This window comes from Miscanthus floridulus, chromosome 2 (assembly GCF_019320115.1).
Source record: "Miscanthus floridulus cultivar M001 chromosome 2, ASM1932011v1, whole genome shotgun sequence".
NCBI lineage: Eukaryota > Viridiplantae > Streptophyta > Magnoliopsida > Poales > Poaceae > Miscanthus > Miscanthus floridulus.
Window position 1 is genome coordinate 38,930,993 of NC_089581.1, and position 22,266 is coordinate 38,953,258.

Below are 22,266 nucleotides of genomic sequence, written 5' to 3' on the forward strand. Positions count from 1 at the left end.
GGCGGCGGGCTCCGGCGAGGTGCAGGAGGAGGAGAGGGGAGGTCCGGTTGGGTGGGGGGAAGAGGGGGCGGAGAGGGGTTGGGGGAGCGTGACCGGCTGCACTGGAGGGGCGGTCTGGGGTTTGACCGGGCGCACCGGATCAGCGGGAGGGTCCGGGTCCGGCTCGCTAGGGTTTGTTTGCTTTTGCGCCGGGACCAGGTGCGAGTGGGGCCGCGCGCTGCTTGGGTTTGTTCCGTGGCCCACCGCGATTGCCTGTACTTTGACGTGCAACTGGGTGGAATGGAACATCGGATGGTGGTCAAAAGGGCCCAAAAATAGGGCTTCGTATTTTTCCCCATTTTATTTGCGGGAAAAAGGTTTGGTTGTCAGTTGATTTGAATGGCATGTTTTTCCTTATTAGGTACATGCTGTCTTTTTTTCTTTTACAAAAAGCGCTGCTAAGAAGTGGGTTGTGGGGTCATATGTTTTCCACTGTATTTGTGCACTATTATAACTTCTCACCCGGTCCCCCAATGTAGATGAGACAACTCGAATTTGAGTGGCCTAAGCGTCTGGTCAGAACTCAATATATTTATAGTCCACTCCACATGAAAAAAGATTATTGTCGTTAGCCTTGAATCATGTTCCTCTAAAAATACCACTAATTCCATTACGTGAAACTTTAATAAAAAAAATATTCAGTCATACGCTCGAAGATATGTGACAAACGCGGTTAGGCAAACACTGCTCCCTAACTCCGCTCCAAACTATATGCCCTTTTTTGTGGTAAGGTAAACTTCTCTAAATTTAATTAAGTTTATAAATAAATATACTAATATTTACAATATGAATAAATGTACTATCAATACATATTTTATGATTGATTTAATAAAGATTGTTTAATGCGCTAGATGTTGAGATCTACTCTTATGTAAAGTCATTGGTTAAAGTTAGATTAGTTTGACTTAGGCACAAATTAAAAGGGCTATAATTTTGATATTATGGGTACTAGCCTAATATGTAGCTTAATCACCAACAAACAAAATGTAAATTAATCTAACCTTGTCATAGAACCGACCAATTTATAAGAGCACAAGTACAAAAGCAATCACCGGAGTGATCAAACCGTCATACTTGAACCCATATAAACCCGGTAGTCAACTGAAACCACGAAGGATTTCAAACCAACTTGTATACAACCAAGATCACAGTAATTCAACATAACAAGCCACATGTTACATTCATTTCACAAGTAGTTCATAAGTACCTCATACATCGGAGTACACATAGTTATTACAAAACGAGTTCACAAATAGCGGAAGCAAAGTAGTTTGACACCATCACACACACTTAGTTCAAATACAAGCCAGTACCATAGTCATATCCAACAAAAGCAGTAAGATAAGATGACATATATGATCATGCCCATGATCTAGTCTTCATCCCCTGTAAGGTGGAGACAATACTTGCAGTAGCCGTTATAGAGCACGTCATCTACAACAAGGGAAATAAACCCTGAGTACGAGAAGGTACTCAGCTAGACTTACCCATCGTAAACCAGAAATAAATAACACCAAGGAGTATACAAGGCTTTATCGATGGATCTAGCTTGACAACCATTTTGCATAAAAGCTTTAGTGATACGAGAACATAATTTGATTTATGAGTAAGCAGCAATTTAACACTATTAACCTATCAACTAGATTAGCACCTGTACTAGAGCAAGTAATTGATTAACTCTAAATATTAGTAACCATATCCGGTATAATGTTGTATCATCATCATTATCGATTTAACCATCAAGTTCAATTAAGTGCATCTACGTTGCCGCTGCTCAGTCAAGTTCTCACTATCCGGGAGAGACGGCGATTCGAATCGATTCCTATCCAGCCGGAGAGGTATTCCTAACACAAACCCAGGCATACCTCGCGAAGGCAGCCTTAGGTCACCTTTGGTACATCTCAGGTATCGCGGCTCCGAGCAGCGCCGCACCCTCAGGGAGTCCACTCTGCCAGGTGGTCAATCTCACCATGGACTTACGCTAATAGCTCCCCGCACATCCTTGCTACCGCCAGGGTGCGCACTTTCACTTCTTGGTCTTCTGGCCTGAGTTGAGCTACTCGGCTTCGCGGTCGGAACGAGTTATTCGGCCAACTAAGTGATAGGCATGCGTTCAACATGACATGAGGACGTACAGCGAATCGGTCCTTAACCGACACAGACGGGGATAGATCCACACCCAAGACCTCCTTGCCTTGTTGCTTCTCTATCGACCTCCCGCCCGGTCACAATTCATTATTAACACAAGGTTATTCTTCACAATAGCAATTATAGCCAACCATAACCAGACATTTTCCTAATATGCAGGTGACAGGAAATCACCTGACTCTTACCGGTCTAAGCATGGCTAAGCTTTGATTCGCTCCTGGACCTAAATAGGATTCAGGGTATGTATACTGGCTAAGGAATAGATATATATGCAAGAAGTGTTCGCATTCAATTCCTATCACTTAATGCATCAATAAATAAAGATACTCAAAGTAACCATTTTTAAAACATAGGAGACTTAGAATGCTTCAGGGCTTGCCTTTCAGAAAAGATGAAGGTTGGTGATCAGGGCACTCAAAAACTTCTTCGTTGACTCCTTTGGGGGCCTGCACCTCCTGCTCCTGAGCTTGCTGCTGCTCCTCCGGAAGTACTGGCTCAAATTCCCGAAGCGTAACTCCCTCCGGAACACCTATTGCATGCATATGCATAGTATAAGGATCATGCATGCACAAGAATTGGAAGATGATGATGAAATGTATAGCCATGTATGAATGGACGCATGAAAGACATAATGATGCAAGATTAACATTGATTTTTACCGAGTAGGTGCATATCTCTTTTAGAAAACAAGAACGGCACACTCACCAAGTTCTAATAACCTAAGATAAAGTTGTTCATCTTCGGTAAGAGGTCTAGCACCTGCAACTAACAATTTATCTTAATTAGCCTAGCATCTAAATCATCACACATGTTGAAAGAACATCAGAAAACATAGTGTCCCTTCCTAACTAACTTATTCTCATGCCTTTAATAAATTATTTAGATACTTAGGTTAAATAATAAACACATATCCAAAGTGTACATAAAATTCCACAAAAATTACAGTAGCTTATACATGTCTCCAATAGGCTACTACATAAATTTCACATCAATTGAACAAGTATCTCATCCTACACAAAAATGACAAGGCATAAAGGCTTAAAATGGCATAAATAGGAAACCTTAGTGAAAAGTGTCAAGCAACAGATTTCATATTTTTCCTAGCATACTTAAGGTACTAGGATGCTACCCACCAAATTTCAGGGTCATAGGATTCCTAGATAATTTATAAAAATTCACACAAGTATCAACCAATGGTAAAAGGAAAATCTATAACTCAAAAACCATATATGCAATAACTCTCAAATTTTTACCAGAGCTTCTACTAAGCAAGAATAGCTTACCCACAAAATTTCATAATTTTTGGATCACAGAAACTCAAGATATAATTTAAACAAGTTTGCATGCATTTAAAAACACATTTTAAGTTCCTATTTAATTCATCCAAAATTTCTACAACATGTGCTCATGTCCTATTTTTCTTAAATACTACACTTCATTGTGACTCTACCAAAATTTGCCTCACTCCATTTGGATCTACCACTTAGGAGATACAAAAATCACAAAATAGCATAAAAATCTGCATTTAGACTCAAATCTCAAACTCTATGAGCTATTGATAGGCGGGTACCACGGGGTCAATGGACCCACCGGCCAGTCGCAGCCGAAGCAGGGGAGGTCGTTGACCGGCCACCGCTCAACGACGGTGAGGATTCCGGTGAAGGGGGTGGCACCAACATGCTCAGCACACTGCCCCGCGCCGAGGGGAGTAGAAAACGATCCCCCTAGCGACAGAGGAGGAGGTCGCCGTCGGCAATGGTGGTTGCGGCGGCGCTGTGCAAGGTACGCCGGCCAACTCTAGCCATGGTGGTCCGACCTAAGCCTAGCGTGAGCAACAGGAGTTCACAGAGACAACGAGGGACGGGAGAGAAAGGAGGGAGAGAGCTCCGGTGGTGGTTGGCCATGGTGGGCTCACCTCCGACGAGGTTGCGACGGCGCGGGAACGCCGAATGCGGCCTCACCTGAGGTTGACTGACTGCGTGGAGACGACGACGAGCAAGAGGAGGTCGCGGCGAAGCTTGGAGCTGGCTGGCGGTAGCATTTTTGCAGTGGCACGTGAGCGAGGTGACGGTGGAGGCTCGGTCGGCAATGGCGAGCGACTGCGGCTCGGTGCTGCGCGCGATGAGGGCGAGAAGAAAACGAAAATGAACTTGAGGGCCAGTCGGGCAGATGGACACGATTCAAGCAGTGGCTAGTAGTGCCAGGACGGCTGCGGCGCGTGGCCTGCGCAGCCAGGCGGCCGGCGATGAGTGTCCTCCATGCGGCGTTCTTTCTCTGTTGCTAGTCGGAACTGTAGACACCGATTCAGTTACAAAGGTGCCGACTGACAGCGAAACTTGTCGACCATAGATCTCTCAAACCGTGGCGATCCAGGTTAAGTCGTAGTTAACAAAGTTGGAGACCTATGTGAGTACTACAAGTTTGCTAATTGGAGCTCGAGCTGGTTTGGCTTGGTTAGTGAGATACAGAGCTCCAAACTAGCTTACATGAAACTGAAATCCAGTAAAACACTTAGAAAAATTTTCAATTGTCGAAATAGCTTTCAATTCTGACTTGTGAGTCCTTTTTGAACATGTTGTGCACATTTTCATGAGTTGGCTCCCAAACAAAGTTTGTTCCTTATAAAATTTGCTACAACTTTGCTTTAGGTTGCTCAGACATGCAAACGTTCTAAGTTGTACTTCTTAAATAGTCAAACTTAGGAGCTCTAGTGTTCTACAAAGGTCAAACCATGACTTGGAAGTGTAATTAGGTAAGATGGTCAACATGAACATTGTTGCTAAGGACATTCTAAGTATAGCTAAGTTGCTTAAGGGAACATTTGACACACATTTGCATAGACCACACATTAGCACACACAATTGCTAGCATAAAACCAAGCAGTTCAAATAGAAACACACATGAAATGATAACATTCATAATGGTATGATGCTTATGAATAGGATGATGATGCTCATGCTCATGTGATGCAAGTGTTTTAGTGCAACCATAACACTGGGGTGTTACAGCCCTCCCCCCTTATAAAAATCTCGCCCTGAGATTTGAAAAGTGTACCATTTTGAATAAAAGGTAGGGTATACATCCTTCAAATAATCTTCCCGCTCCCATGTTGCATCGCTCTCACTACCCTGGTTACTCCATGTAACCTTGTAGAACTTAACCACACGATTCCAGGTTACTCTTTCTCTCGTGTTGATAACCCGCACTGGTCTTTCTTCATAGGATAGATCTGATTTCAACTTGACATCTCAAAGTGAAACTCTTTCTTTGAGAACACGAAGACATTTCTTCAACTGAGATACATGAAAAACATTGAAGATAGCTCTCATCTCGTAAGGTAACTCTATCTTGTAAGCTACATTCTCACTCTTCTCTATGATCGGATATGGACCTACATACCTAGGTGCAAGCTTTCTCTTTACTCTGAATCGCTGCACACCTTTCATCGGTGATACCTTCAGATAAACGTGATCACCCACTTCAAACTCAATGGGCTTCCTTCTTTTATCCGCATAGCTTTTCTGCCTAGCTTGAGCGGCTTTCATATGTTTTTGGATAGTATGGACTTGTTGTTCAGCCTCTTCGACAAAATCAATGCCGTAGTATCTCCTTTCTCTAGATTCAACCCAGTTCAAAGGAGTTCTACACTTGCGACCATACAACGCTTCAAACGGGGCCATCTTGATACTTTCTTGATAACTATTATTATAAAAAAATTCAGCCAAGGGTAACCACTTATCCCATGAGCCTTTTGATGATATGACGCAAGCTCTTAACATATCTTCCAATATTTGATTCACCCGCTCCGTCTGTCCGGAGGTTTGCGGATGATAAGCAGAACTTCTAAATAAGTTGGTCCCTATCATCTTATGTAATTGTTCCCAAAAACGAGCGGTGAACTGAGGTCCTCTATCGAATACAATGGTTCTAGGGACACCATGGAGACGTACTATCTGGTTAAAATATAGCTCATCATAGTCACTTGGTCGATAGTCAACTCTAACTGGTATGAAATGAGCAGACTTTGTTAAATGATCCACTATTACCCATATAGAATTAAAATTCTTTTGGGTAGGGGGAAGTCCAATAATAAAATCTATACTAATCTCTTCCCACTTCCATCCTGGTATAGACAATGGTTGGAGAAGTCCAGCAGGCTTCATGTGAATTGCTTTGACTCTACAACAATTGTCGCACCTTACAACATAAGCTACGATTTCTTTCTTCATCTTGGTCCACCAAAAGCGAGATTTCAAATCTTGATACATTTTGCTACTTCCTGGGTGGATAGATAACTTGGATGAGTGAGCTTCTCCTAAGATTTGGTTTCTAAGCTCTTTATCCTTCGGTACTACCAGTCTATCCTTAAACCATAGAACACCCTTCTCATCAATACGAAAGTGTTTTGTCTCTTGTTTCTTCATCTTTCTTTTGATGTGGAACACACCCACATCGGTTTTCTGAAGCTCGATGATTTTACTTTCTAGAGAGCAACTAAGGGTAATACTGTGCAACACAACAGGATGTAACAGATGCGTCAAATGATAATCTGCCTCCAAGAGAGAATTACAGTGAGATTTCCTACTCAAAGCATCAGCAACAATATTTGCTTTACCCGGATGATAATGAACTTCTAAGTTATAATCTTTAATCAACTCTAGCCATCTTCTCTGTCTCATGTTCAATTCTGGTTGAGTAAAGATATACTTGAGACTTTTATGATCGAAATAAATATGACACACGTTACCGAGCAGGTAATGCCTCCAAATCTTCAAAGCATGAACAACCGCAGCTAACTCAAGATCACGAGTTAGATAATTCGCTTCATGCTTCCTTAGCTGACGTGAGGCATATGTAATAACTCGGCCTTCCTGCATAAGGACACATCCTAAACCAGTACCTGATGCATCACAAAACACATCAAAAGGTTTCTCGATGTCAGGTTGTGCCAACACAGGAGCTGATGACAACAAGGTCCTCAAAGTGCAAAAAGCAGTCTCACACTTTGGAGTCCAAACAAACTTTACATCTTTTTGAAGTAACCTGGTCATGGGCTTGGCTACCTTAGAGAAATCTAGGATGAATCGACGATAATATCTAGCCAAACCAAGGAAACTTCTGATCTCATGTACTGAAGTTGGTGCTTTCTAATTCATGACTTCTTGCACCTTAGACGGATCAACCGAAATCCCTTCATCGGACAACACATGACCCAAGAAAGGTACTTTCTTAAGCCAAAACTCACATTTACTGAACTTGGCCTAAAGCTTATGCTCTCTTAGTCTAGATAAAACAACTCTCAGATGCTCGACATGTTCTTCAGCATTTATAGAAAAGATCAAGATGTCATCAATGAAGACAACTACAAATTTGTCTAGTTCTTCCATGAACACAGAATTCATCAGATATATGAAGTATGCAGGAGCATTGGTCAGGCTGAAAGACATAACTAGATACTCATACAACCCGTATCTGGTGGAGAAAGCGATCTTAGGCACATCCTCCGGTCTAATCTTTATCTGATGATAACCAGATCTCAAATCAATTTTAGAGAATACCTTTGCCTTAGACAACTGATTAAACAAAATATCAATGCAGGGCAATGGGTACTTGTTCTTGATTGTCACCGCATTGAGTGGACGATAATCCACACACATGTGCAATGACTTGTCCTTCTTCTTTACAAATATAGCAGGACAACTCTAGGGAGAGGCACTAGGTCGGATAAGGCCTTTCTCTAACAGATCTTGTAACTAAACTTTAAGCTCCGCTAACTCATTGGGCGGCATCCTATAAGGCCTTCTAGAAATAGGTGTAGTGCCCGGCACTAACTCGATCTTGAATTCAATATCTCGATCCGGCGGTAAACCAGGTAGATCATCAGGAAATACATCTGGAAATTCACACACTACTAGGATGTCCTCAATTCTCAGGGTCTGGATAGCATTAGCAGTGTTGTGGAGTTCTAGCTCTTTGGGAAGTGGCACAAGGAAGGCTTCCTTGCTGATAGGATCCCTCAACATAACGACCCTAGTAGAAGTGTCAATGAGCACTTCATGACCGCTCATCCACTTCATTCCTAAGATTACATCTATCCCTAATCCCGGTAGAACTACCACATCGGCCATAAACACTCGTCTCTCTATTTCAATACTCACCCCCAGCACTATTTGATTGGTCGAAATATTACTTCCAGCTGCACTAATGCAATAACTACTCGTGGATACTGTAATTACCTTCTGATTGTATTTTGATGCAAAAGCTAGACTCATAAACGAATGCGAAGCACCAGAATCAAATAGTACAACTGCCGGATGGTGATTCACAAGAAACTTACCCGCGGTGACCACCTCTCCTGAGGGTATCTCAGTCACGTTGGTGTAGTTAACATGTCCTTGACGAGCACCAGAATTCCCTTGCTTCTGATTGTTCTTCTGAGGATACGGACAATTCTTGGACCAATGACCTGTCCTGCCACAGTTCTAGCAGGGCCTATTAGCTGGCGAAACAAAAGAATTTCCTGGTCCTATGGTACCCTTTGGAAGAGGTACAGTAAATGCCTTCTTGAAACCAGTCTTTGCCTGATTCTTCTTTTGCGGTGGCCGGTACCGAACGGCTGTAGTCGGTGGGCAAAACTGAGTCTTCGCTACTGGAGCTCTAGCCTGAGAGACACCTGCCTCAAAGGCCCTCTTGCAATTTTTGGAAGCAGCATAGACATTATTGTTATTCTCTTGAGTAAGAGCATCACTTACGAACTCATTGAAAGTGATACTTTTGTTGTTCCCTATGGACTTCATCAGTTTGGTACTAAGCCCTCTCTTAAAGCTAGCGATTTTCTTTGCTTCTGAATCAATGAATTCTGGAGCATACCTTGCTAGATGATTGAAGGCATGAAGATATTCAGTGAGTGTCTTGGTGCCCTGCACCAACTTCATAAACTCATTATGCTTTATGGCCATCAACCCGGGATGAATATAATGACTCTTGAAAGCCTCCTGGAATTGATTCCAAGTGATCTGGGCATTTTCTGGTAGGGTGGACTGATAATGTCGCCACCATATACCTGCTGGTCCTTGTAGTTGATGCGAAGCATACTCCGCCTTCATCTGCTCTGTCACCCTGAGCAAACGAAACTTGTGCTCAAGCGTGTTTAGCCACTCTTCTGCTTGGAGCGACTCTTCAGCTTCCTTGAAGACGGGTGGCTTGGTATCTTGGAATTCCTTAAAATTACTAAACTAGTTGGGCTCTGGTCTCTGTCGCTGATTGCGGCCCTGGGCTTGATGCTGGGCCATGGTACGCATAGCATCACCCAACGCACGTTGTCCTTCCACAAGCATAGCCAACAGATCAGACAGTGTGGGCGATGGTGGCAGTGGAAGATCATCATCACCACTACCCCCACCACAGCCTGAACGTAGATTGCGCGACATCTACAGAAGCACATTTGTGAGTAATGATGGACGAGGTTAGATACATTGCAGATGAATTGTAGAATTATGCCAAACTGAACTTATTGGAGAGATTAATTTCATACAATAAACAGAGGCACAATAATTCACCCTCTTAACATCGCCATAACTTTACTCCGCACATTCATGCGATGCATACGCTCACATGCCAAATTTTTGGTCAACTTCAAAACTGGACTTCGATTTAAATCTCACATCCAAATGGAACCAACATGCCATTTTCAGAGATTTCATCTAAGTATAATGAAGCTTCTCCATGTATCCTACTGAATGTAACACCATCCACAATAGGGTTAGGGTGCCAAACACATGAAGGAATGTGCTGCTCCAGGGCAGTAGTGCTAGTGCGGCCATCAGTCGTAGCATTGCAACTTGGGTGTGAGAGGATTACCTTACAGGGTGAGAAAAGTATAACGGAATACTTGAAGATAAGGGAGGGAGTGATGCAAAAATGTAATGGCATGAGTAAACATGATGCATGCACGTTCCGTACGTCCTCACAAATCTTAAGAAAATTTAACATTCTAGCGACATAGACGATGGCATACATACGTTCTCTCATATACGTATCTAGTCGAGCTACACATTGCATTGTTAGTGTACCTGTAGAAAATTTCATTGTAGCCCATCCCAACAAAAGAAATAAGTACATAATGAAAGCAGTAAACTAAGATACTCTCTATATATACATCCCCAGATATATATACTTCAGTATCCAAAGCTACCCGATTGATACACCCACAATTAAGTACCTTCATATGTGCATGTGTGCAACATGTAAACATTCCGGTAACCATAACTAACTCTCCCCTAGACCGACAATTGGACGGTCATGCTCTCACAGCTCACTTTACCTGGGCGTAGAGGCAATTGATCCATACATTACCACCCAAGCGGATGTCATCCATACAATAGCACGCCCTGTGGACGACGAAATAAAATGCAAGCAATTTCCCCCCCCCCCCCAAAAGTCATTACTTAAATAAGCCACCTGAAAGTCCTTATTTAGGCATAGAGGATATGACACTGGCATACTTAGCTAAAATTTCAGATTTGAACACCTATATATAGATAGCTATAAGATGTCAAAACTAATTTTTGTAAACAAAAGCTTTTGTTTTAAATACACATATGACATGTTTAATGTTGAACCTGGCTCTGATACCAGCTATAACAGAACCGACCAATTTATAAGAGCACAAGTACAAAAGCAATCACCGGAGTGATCAAACCGTCATACTTGAACCCATATAAACCCGGTAGTCAACTAAAACCACGAAGGATTTCAAACCAACTTGTATACAACCAAGATTACAGTAATTTAATATAACAAGCCACATGTTACATTCATTTCACAAGTAGTTCATAAGTACCTCATACATCAGAGTACACATAGTTATTACAAAACGAGTTCACAAATAGCGGAAGCAAAGTAGTTTGACACCATCACACACACTTAGTTCAAATACAAGCCAGTACCATAGTCATATCCAGCAAAAGCAGTAAGATAAGATGACATAGATGATCATGCCCATGATCTAGTCTTCATCCCCTGTAGGGTGGAGACAATACTTGCAGTAGCCATTATAGAGCACGTCATCTATAACAAGGGAAATAAATCCTGAGTACGAGAAGATACTCAGCTAGACTTACCCGTCGTAAACCAAAAATAAATGACACCAAGGAGTATACAAGGCTTTAGCGATGGATCTAGCTTGACAACCATTTTGCATAAAAGCTTTAGTGATACGAGAACATAATTTGATTTATGAGTAAGCAGCAATTTAACACTATTAACCTATCAACTAGATTAGCACCTGTACTAGAGCAAGCAATTGATTAACTCCAAATATTAGTAACCATATCCGGTATAATGTTGTATCATCATCATTATCGATTTAACCATCAAGTTCAATTAAGTGCATCTACGTTGCCGCTGCTCAGTCAAGTTCTCACTATCCGGGAGAGACGGCGATTCGAATCGATTCCTATCCAGCCGGAGAGGTATTCCTAACACAAACCCAGGCATACCTCGCGAAGGCAGCCTTAGGTCACCTTTGGTACATCTCAGGAATCGCGGCTCCGAGCAGCGCCGCACCCTCAGGAAGTCCACTCTGCCAGGTGGTCAATCTCACCGTGGACTTACGCCAATAGCTCCCCGCACATACTTGCTACCGCCAAGGTGCGCACTTTCACTTCTCAGTCTTCGAGTCTAAGTTGAGCTACTCAGCTTCGCAGTCAGAACGAGTTATTCGGTCAACTAAGTGATAGGCATGCGTTCAACATGACATGAGGACGTACAGCGAATCGATCCTTAACCGACATAGACGGGGATAGATCCACACCCAAGACCTCCTTGCCTTGTTGCTTCTCTATCGACCTCCCACCCGGTCACAATTCATTATTAACACAAGGTTATTCTCCACAATAGCAATTATAGCCAACCGTAACCAGACATTTTCCTAATATGCAGGTGACAGGAAATCACCTGACTCTTACCGGTCTAAGCATGGCTAAGCTTTGATTCGCTTCTAGACCTAAATAGGATTCAGGGTATGTATACTGGCCAAGGAATAGATATATATACAAGAAGTGTTCGCATTCAATTCCTATCACTTAATGCATCAATAAATAAAGATACTCAAAGTAACCATTTTTAAAACATAGGAGACTTAGAATGCTCCGGGGCTTGCCTTTCAGAAAAGATGAAGGTTGGTGATCGGGGCACTCAAGAACTTCTTCGTTGACTCCTTCAGGGGCCTGCACCTCCTGCTCCTGAGCTTGCTGCTGCTCCTCCAGAAGTACTGGCTCAAATTCTAGAAGCGTAACTCCCTCTGGAACACCTATTGCATGCATATGCATAGTATAAGGATCATGCATGCACAAGAATTGGAAGATGATGATGAAATGTATAGCCATGTATGAATGGACGCATGAAAGACATAATGATGCAAGATTAACATTGATTTTTACCGAGTAGGTGCATATCTCTTTTAGAAAACAAGAACGGCACACTCACCAAGTTCTAATAACCTAAGATAAAGTTGTTCATCTTCGGTAAGAGGTCTAGCACCTGCAACTAACAATTTATCTTAATTAGCCTAGCATCTAAATCATCACACATGTTAAAAGAACACCAGAAAACATAGTGTCCCTTCCTAACTAACTTATTCTCATGCCTTTAATAAATTATTTAGATACTTAGGTTAAATAATAAACACATATCTAAAGTGTACATAAAATTCCACAAAAATTATAGTAGCTTATACATGTCTCCAATAGGCTACTACATAAATTTCACATCAATTGAACAAGTATCTCATCCTACACAAAAATGACAAGGCATAAAGGCTTAAAATGACATAAATAGGAAATCTTAGTGAAAAGTGTCAAGCAACAGATTTTATATGTTTCCTAGCATACTTAAGGTACTAGGATGCTACCCACCAAATTTTAGGGTCATAGGATTCCTAGATAATTTATAAAAATTCACACAAGTATCAACCAATGGTAAAAGAAAAATCTATAACTCAAAAACCATACATGCAATGACTCTCAAATTTTTACCAGAGCTTCTACTAAGCAAGAATAGCTTACCCACAAAATTTTATAATTTTTGGATCACAGAAACTCAAGATATAATTTAAATAAGTTTGTATGCATTTAAAAACACATTTTAAGTTCCTATTTAATTCATCTAAAATTTCTACAACATGTGCTCATGTCCTATGTTTCTTAAATACTACACTTCATTGTGACTCTACCAAAATTTGCCTCACTCCATTTGGATCTACCACTTAGGAGATACAAAAATCACAAAATAGCATAAAAATCTGCATTTAGACTCAAATCTCAAACTCTATGAGCCATTGACAGGCGGGTCCCGTGGGGTCAATGGACCCACCGGCCAGTCGCAGCCGAAGCAGGGGAGGTCGTTGACCGGCCACCGCTCAACGACGGCGAGGATTCCGACGAAGGGGGTGGCACCAACATGCTCAGCACACTGCCCCGCGCCGAGGGGAGTAGAAAACGATCCCCCTAGCGACAGAGGAGGAGGTCGCCGTCGGCAATGGTGGTTGCGGCGGCGCTGTGCAAGGTACGCCGGCCAACTCCGGCCATGGCGATCCGACCTAAGCCTAGCGTGAGCAACAGGAGTTCACAGAGACAACGAGGGATGGGAGAGAAAGGAGGGAGAGAGCTCCGGTGGTGGTTGGCCACGGCGGGCTCACCTCCAACGAGGTTGCGACGGTGCGGGAACGCCGAATGTGGCCTCACCTGAGGTTGACTGACTGCGTGGAGACGATGACGAGCAAGAGGAGGTCACGGCGGAGCTTGGAGCTGGCTGGTGGCAGCATTTTTGCAGTGGCGTGTGAGCGAGGTGACGGTGGAGGCTCGGCCGGCAATGGCGAGCGGCTGCGGCTCGGTGCTGCGCGCGATGAGGGCGAGAGGAAAACGAAAATGAACTTGAGGGCCGGTCGGGCAGACGGACGCGGTTCAAGCAGTGGCCAATAGCGCCAGGACGGCCGCGGCGCGTGGCCTGCGCACCAGGCGGCTGGCGACGAGTGTCCTCCACGCGGCGTTCTTTCTCTGTTGCCGGTCGGAACTGTAGACACCGATTTAGTTACAAAAGGTGCCGACTGACAGCGAAACTTGTTGACCATAGATCTCTCAAACCGTGGCGATCCAGGTTAAGTCGTAGTTAACAAAGTTGGAGACCTATGTGAGTACTACAAGTTTGCTAATTGGAGCTCGAGCTGGTTTGGCTTGGTTAGTGAGATACAGAGCTCCAAACTAGCGTACATGAAACTGAAATCCAGTAAAACACTTAGAAAAATTTTCAATTGTCGAAACAGCTTTCAATTCTGACTTGTGAGTCCTTTTTGAACATGTTGTGCACATTTTCATGAGTTGGCTCCCAAACAAAGTTTGTTCCTTATAAAATTTGCTACAACTTTGCTTTAGGTTGCTCAGACATGCAAACATTCTAAGTTGTACTTCTTAAACAGTCAAACTTAGGAGCTCTAGTGTTCTACAAAGGTCAAACCATGACTTGGAAGTGTAATTAGGTAAGATGGTCAACATGAACATTGTTGCTAAGGACATTCTAAGTGTAGCTAAGTTGCTTAAGGGAACATTTGACACACATTTGCATAGACCACACATTAGCACACACAATTGCTAGCATAAAACCAAGCAGTTCAAATAGAAACACACATGAAATGATAACATTCATAATGGTATGATGCTTATGAATGGGATGATGATGCTCATGCTCATGTGATGCAAGTGTTTTAGTGCAACCATAACACTGGGGTGTTACAAACCTAGTTATACTATTAACGGGGTAGTTAGTTTGAGAAAACACATCATCCTACATTAGGTGATCTATCATAAGTTCATCGGGTTTTTTTTTCTCTAGAACAACATTCCTTGTACTAATTATTAGCTCATAAGATATGAAGCGATAATAAATCGATTAATTTATTCTATGAATCAAACAAAAAGTGAGGAGGGAATAGATGACAATGCACTCCATCCTATATGAAGTGGTGCATTATAAGTTCATCATCTCATGAATTTGATGAAATCTCTTGTGAAGGATGTAGGAAAGCAGCACATCAGGTGGGTCTCAAGGCCCCTACCGCTCCTAGGAACATAGAGCCCACCTAAGCCTCCCCTACAATTTTTGTAGCTATACAAGCCAAGAAGAAGATGCCAGAGATAGAAGATAATAGGTATGAGTAGGGATGACGTCTAGATCCATAGGCGCCGCACCTGCTGGGGTGTAGTTGCGGATGCCAAATCACACAATGTCACTAGATCGAGGCCTAAGGTGAATGAAGGTCAGGTATGGTGTCCACCCCCCCTAAGTGCCATCAGGCCCGATATATAAAAGGGTGACCTTATGTAAACATGTTTGGTACCTATGCTTTAAATTTTTAGTCCATTTCAAGAACATGGTACGTACGATTAGATGCAAATATATATACCAAGTTTGGTACCTAACACATATTTGATTTTTTGTTACATGTTCATAGGGTGAATGTGCATGTGTTGTTAGCTTTTGCGTTGTACCATGTAATTTTTTTTAAAAAAAACTAGGATGAGCATATTGACTCAACTTAATTAAAAAAAAATTAGGACCTGGTTGACGACTAAAATTTGTCATACCAAAGATTTGACAGCCAAAAGTTAGAAAAAAAGTTGCCAAAGATTTGATAAATTAAATGTGAGAAGTTGATAAGTTTTAGTAGGTCAACAAAATGCTAGCTAAAATCGTGGCTTGCCTTTAATAAATTTTGGCTCCAAACAGGCCACCCCAAATCAGAACGGAGCATTGCCTTGCCCTGCACTAGACCACCTGAGTACCCGACTCCCCGAGCCCGCCCTCAGGCCTCAGCCGCCGGCCGCCCTCCGCCGTCGCCGCGCTCATCTGCCCCGGCGCCCATCTTCCGCTTGAGGGGATTCGAAGGAGGTGGCCGCGGCTCCAGTTGTGTCAGAGAGCAGCTTGGTGGCACTGTGGCAGAGAAGGGGAAGGCGTGGTCGGCGGTGTGCCTGGGCGGGGAGGAGGGATCGACGTTCTACTGCCAAATGTAGCCGTCTTGCGCAATGCAGTGTCCGCGGCGAAGAGTTCACGCATCCGCCACCACTACCCCGCTCACCCATCGCCGTCTCGTTGCCGCATCATCAAGGCCAACACCCTTCCGACACTGCCGCTCCCTTGCGCTCGCGCAATGGGCCTCCCACGAGGTCATCTCCGTTCCTTCTCCACCGCCGCCGTCCGCCTTCACCGGCCTCCCTCCGGCTCCATCTCTCACGAGGTCAAGGACAAGAAAGAATGGCAGCTGGAGCTGGAGCAGCACATCGCCCGCGGGCAGCTGGCCCTTGCCCGCCAGGTGTTTGACAGAATCCCCGCGCCGGACGCGCGCGTTTACAACGCGCTCATCCGCGCCTACTCCTGGCGCGGCCCCTTCCACGCCGCCATCGACCTTTACCGCTCTATGCTCTACTTCCGCGTGCCCCCCAACAAGTACACCTTTCCCTTCGTCCTCAAGGCATGCTCCGCGCTTGCTGACCTCCGTGCTGGCCGCACCATCCACGCCCACGCCGCTGCCGCGGGCCTCCATACCGACCTGTTTGTCTCCACCGCCCTCATCGACCTGTACATCAGGTGCGCCCGATTTGGCCCTGCAGCCAACGTCTTCGCCAAAATGCCCACGAGGGACGTTGTTGCATGGAACGCCATGCTTGCGGGCTATGCAAACCATGGCATGTACCATCATGCCATTGCCCACCTCCCCGACATGCAGGACCGTGGCGGCCTCAGGCCGAATGCCTCCACGCTTGTTTCCCTCCTTCCGCTTCTTGCCCAACATGGGGCGCTCTTCCAAGGAACAAGCGTCCATGCCTACTGCCTTCGTGCCTATCTCAATCAAAACGAGGAACAAGTGCTTATTGGAACTGCGCTGCTAGATATGTATGCCAAGTGCAAGCACTTGGTTTATGCTTGCAGGGTGTTTCATGGCATGCCTATCAGGAATGAGGTCACTTGGAGTGCGCTTATTGGAGGCTTTGTGCTGTGTGACAGAATGACAGAAGCTTTCAATCTGTTCAAGGACATGCTGGTAGAAGGACTGTGCTTTCTCTCCGCAGCCTCTGTTGGAAGCACCCTTAGGGTCTGTGCCAGCCTGGCTGATCTTCGTATGGGTACACAGTTGCATGCTTTGCTTGCTAAATCTGGAATCCATGCTGATCTCACTGCAGGCAACTCGCTTCTCTCGATGTATGCCAAGGCTGGCTTGATAAACGAAGCAATGATGCTCTTTGATGAGATTGCCATCAAGGACACAATCTCTTATGGTGCACTTTTGTCAGGGTATGTGCAGAATGGCAAGGCAGAGGAAGCATTTCTTGTCTTTAAGAAGATGCAGGCCTGCAATGTGCAGCCAGATATTGCGACGATGGTGTCTCTGATCCCAGCTTGTTCTCATCTGGCTGCTTTGCAGCATGGGAGGTGCAGTCATGGCTCTGTCATAATCCGTGGGCTTGCATTAGAAACCTCTATATGTAATTCTTTGATCGATATGTATGCAAAATGTGGAAGGATTGATCTGTCCAGGCAGGTTTTTGACAAGATGCCAGCTCGGGATATTGTATCATGGAATACAATGATTGCAGGATATGGAATTCATGGACTGGGGAAAGAAGCTACTACATTGTTCCTAGGTATGAAGAATCAAGGTTTTGCACCAGATGATGTCACCTTCATCTGTCTAATAGCTGCGTGTAGTCATTCTGGACTTGTGACTGAAGGGAAGCACTGGTTTGATACGATGACACACAAGTATGGTATACTTCCAAGGATGGAGCACTATATATGCATGGTTGATCTTTTGGCAAGAGGTGGCTTCCTTGATGAGGCCTATCAGTTTATCCAGAGCATGCCACTGAAAGCTGATGTTCGTGTATGGGGAGCCTTGCTTGGAGCTTGCCGGATTCATAAGAACATTGATTTAGGAAAGCAAGTGTCAAGGATGATCCAGAAACTAGGACCTGAGGGGACTGGCAACTTTGTTCTGCTGTCCAACATATTCAGTGCTGCTGGAAGATTTGATGAGGCAGCAGAAGTTCGAATAATACAGAAGGTCAAGGGCTTTAAGAAGAGTCCTGGCTGCAGTTGGATCGAGATAAACGGCTCCTTACATGCATTTGTTGGTGGAGACCAATCTCATCCATGTTCACCTGACATATATCACGAACTTGATAATATCCTGGTAGACATTAAGAAACTGGGCTACCAGGCTGACACCAGTTTTGTTTTGCAAGATCTGGAGGAAGAGGAAAAGGAAAAGGCACTTCTTTACCATAGCGAAAAGCTAGCAATAGCTTTTGGTGTCCTCAGTCTTAATGAGGATAAGACCATTTTTGTTACGAAGAATATCCGTGTATGTGGAGACTGCCATACTGCCATCAAGTACATGACCTTAGTTAGGAACAGGACTATCATTGTCAGAGATGCCAACAGATTTCATCACTTCAAGAATGGGCAATGCAGTTGTGGAGATTTCTGGTGACTGCCAAAACTAAAGACCATTTCATGAGCTGTTGAGATATATGAGTACATTGTGTGATGGAACTTGTGTCCTTAGTCCTAATATGACTTAGGCTGTCTATACTGTTCCTCATGAAGTTCCGTGTTGTATTCATTGCCTCATGGCATGAATCTGAGAAATTAGACAAGATGTAACCTGATAAAATTGCAAGGAAGTCAAGGAACAAAATTGCAAAGTAAGCTAGGATTTAAGGTAGGTTAATTTTTGTTGCACATGGTGAACAGGGCATGAACCACAAAGCACATGATTTGGATCACAGTACAATGTATATTGACCCAGGTAACGCTAATTAGATTTATGAGGGCATTATTTTATTCTACTTCATTTGTTCCTTTGGTATACATTTCATTGTTACTTTTCATAAATGGGACTGGATTATGTGGATTACATATGAAGGGCAGAGAACATGGGCTGTTGGTTGTTTTCCATTTTCTTAACAAAAACATGAGCAGCATAGAAAAAGGCCATAAAACACGAGATAGAATGTCAATAAAGTGTTTCATGTTTCTTGTTTCTTGTTTCTTGTTTCGACCATTGTTATGGACAAAAAAAGTCTGACTAGCAGTGCGTGAGCACTCTCTTTTTTCCCCCTAGAAATAATCCAATCCCAGTGAATTTGGGTCCCTTATTAAAACATTTGATTAGCAAACAGCAGGCAGAGATAATTGACCTAAAGAAAATGTCATTAGCAAATAGAAGTAAACATGAACAACATTTTGATGGCAGAAGGATAGGGATCTTTTTATAGTGGTATATAAATGCTGATCCTTGATTTTTTGTGGAATTTGCCCTTCACAGTTTGAAGACAGAAAAGTTTATATGTTTTTTTTCTTTAAATCTGCTATTTCCAATTTGTAAGATCACATGACAACATATATGATGCAGATATTGATACAGAACTATCTTGTTGTGAATTTATGCTATACTGTGTGGACATGCAATTCTATTTAGGCATTAATATTAATTATATAAGACCAATTGATGCAGGACACTCCAAGTCTTTTTGAACTTCGTGGGTATATCTAACTTAAAAGATTTATTTGTAGCTCTCCTTAGGATAGCTCTTCTTTGACCATCGGTGTTCCATGCTTGCATTATCTAATGTACTAGAGATATAGACATCACGTGACCAATTTGAATTGCTTACACTCGTACAATAGTAGGTCCGAGAGAACCGCTGAGGCCTAAGCTGCATGAAACATTTTTTATTACCTATTGGATACTGCTGTCTTATGTGACTTGCATACTGCAGATTCTCATGTTCATTCTGTATGGTCCGTGCTTCTAAGGTCCACCTCATTTTTTTTTGGCCACATATCTAAGGCTTGCCACTTTGGCATAGAAGGGTGGTAATCTGCGACGCCAAGCAACAACTTTGAGAACTCTCACATCCAACATGGCGTGTACACAAAACAATCGTCTATGCCTTGCCACATTTCATATTCAGTTGGGTATAAATTCCCCAAGTCTTGAACCATCGAGCTATCTAGGTGTCAGGCCAATCCTCTAACGATTGACTTTTCTTAGAAAGACAACCTCTTTGAAAGGATGTTCCAACGATCGAAAAATAGTCACCATGGTGCTTTTCAACTGTCGTACTTTTTGACATCTGGAAAGTGATCAAGATAGAAATTCTAGTTGACATTTTGTAATATCCATGGTTCGTTGTTACGTTGATTGCCGTTTTGACTCGTCACATAACTAATGTCACATTAATTTGATATCTCATAATATCTAGCACTTTGAATTGGGCTTGGGTTATAGTTCATATGTTTATTTTGAAATGTAAGCATCAGCTAGGATTTGCTCATTTAGATATTTTTCTTTGCCTACTTAGTTTTAAAAATGCAGCTATTTGGCTCGGTTCGATTATTCTCCATAATGGAAAAATAAAACTCTACCAAGAGAGGAGGCTAAGTCATCACGGTGCCACGTTTTCGCTTGATGAAACATCAAAAACCACCGTAGCCACTCTTTTTCTTTTGGATTTTTCGAAGGGTAAATCACTCATGGTTTTAGTCTCCCTATTGGGCCAATTCTCTTCATCATTTGCCTAAAGACCCTGTAGCCTCACTAGCACCACAGACTTGCAAAATTCACAAGCTCGTCAATTTTTTTAGCGCAGTTGGGCAGATGTTCTGCCAAGCACCACAGACTTGCAAAATTCACAAGCTCGTCAATTTTTTTAGCGCAGTTGGGCAGGTGTTCTGCCAATTGGGTTTTGCTCTAGTTGGTGGTGGTGGAAGTCCCTTAGCAGTTTGAAGCAGTTTTGCAGATGATTGAATTTGATTGAGGAAAACGCAAACAATAATCTTAGCATCTTTAGGTTTATTCTGTTTATTCTACTGTCAAGTTTCCAGCATCAATAGAAGAACTTGATACCTGACCTGATTTATACAAGGTCCACCTTACTCAAACAGATTTCCCTGGTCAAGTTTAGCATCTTATACTATTTTCTCAGTTCTTATTGCCATTTCATATGTTTGGAGGTTACTGATATCACTTGCAACCATCAGTGCATTTATTTAATCTTTTTGAGTTATGTTGTAGTGTTCTTATATTGAAACATGGTATATTTTGATAAGCATCGTGGCTAAATCAGTCATTTTTTTTTTATTTCAGGTTGTTTTTACTCGCTTCTTTTGGTCTGCACTCCCATGATTAACTTCTGCAGCACCGAAAGGAGCGTAGTAGCGGTGGTTGGCTCGACTTGATTACAAATACATTAACCTTCCTTGGTTGGCTTCTATTTTCTATTTCTCAACTCCATGGCAAGGATGGAAATATCATTGGCATTACAGGTGTAGTGATCAACGTCTTTGGATTCACTTTCTGAAAGCATCTAGGCCCCTAGTTGGGTTTCGGTGATTAATGACAATATGTGATTACTATAACTAACGTGTGTTTTGCCGATGCAATTAAGTTAGGTCATGGTAATGGCAATTGATTGGGCAATCATGGTTGTCATGCCCCTATGATGGAAATCATTTCGGTTTTCAAAGGATGTACGACAAGGTTAAGGATGGACTAGTTCTAAGTGTCGTTTGGAGTTAAAGAGACACTTAGAGTAGTTTAGGACTTTGTTTTTCCTTTGGCCATACTATTAAGGGGGTATGGACGGGTAGCTTGACCTAGGTGAGTCTAATGAGTTAGGTGTGGTACACACTTGTCAAATCTAGCACTAGGTAGCTCCTAAAAAGCCCTTAGATCAATTGGAGTAAGCTTCATTCACGTATGATTGAGAGTTGGAAGTGAATGGAGGGTCAAATGCTAACCAGACGCTGGTTCCGGTGTGACCGGACGCTGGCGCAGAGTCCGGTCAGTTTATTTGATCAAGGTGAAATCGTCTAGCGTGATCGAACGTTGGGTGCCAGCGTCCGGTCGACTCCATAAGGTTCCAGAGAGAAAATCATAACCGAACGCTGTCCAACGTCCGGTCACAACTTAAACACTAGAAGTCGGGGAGAACTGACCGGAGCGTCCGGTCACCCCGCAGA

General features: G+C 43.1%; 1 protein-coding gene across 1 annotated transcript; it reads left to right on the top strand.

Annotated features, from left to right (window-relative positions):
• The first annotated feature begins 16,039 nt into the window (after positions 1-16,039).
• Positions 16,040-21,597, top strand: LOC136538537 (pentatricopeptide repeat-containing protein At3g16610-like). The gene is made up of 2 exons (XM_066530493.1): positions 16,040-19,048; positions 21,392-21,597. The coding sequence occupies exon 1, from the start codon at positions 16,391-16,393 to the stop codon at positions 18,728-18,730; it is 2,340 nt and encodes a 779-aa protein (XP_066386590.1). The 5' UTR covers positions 16,040-16,390; the 3' UTR covers positions 18,731-19,048; positions 21,392-21,597.
• Positions 21,598-22,266: the final 669 nt, after the last annotated feature.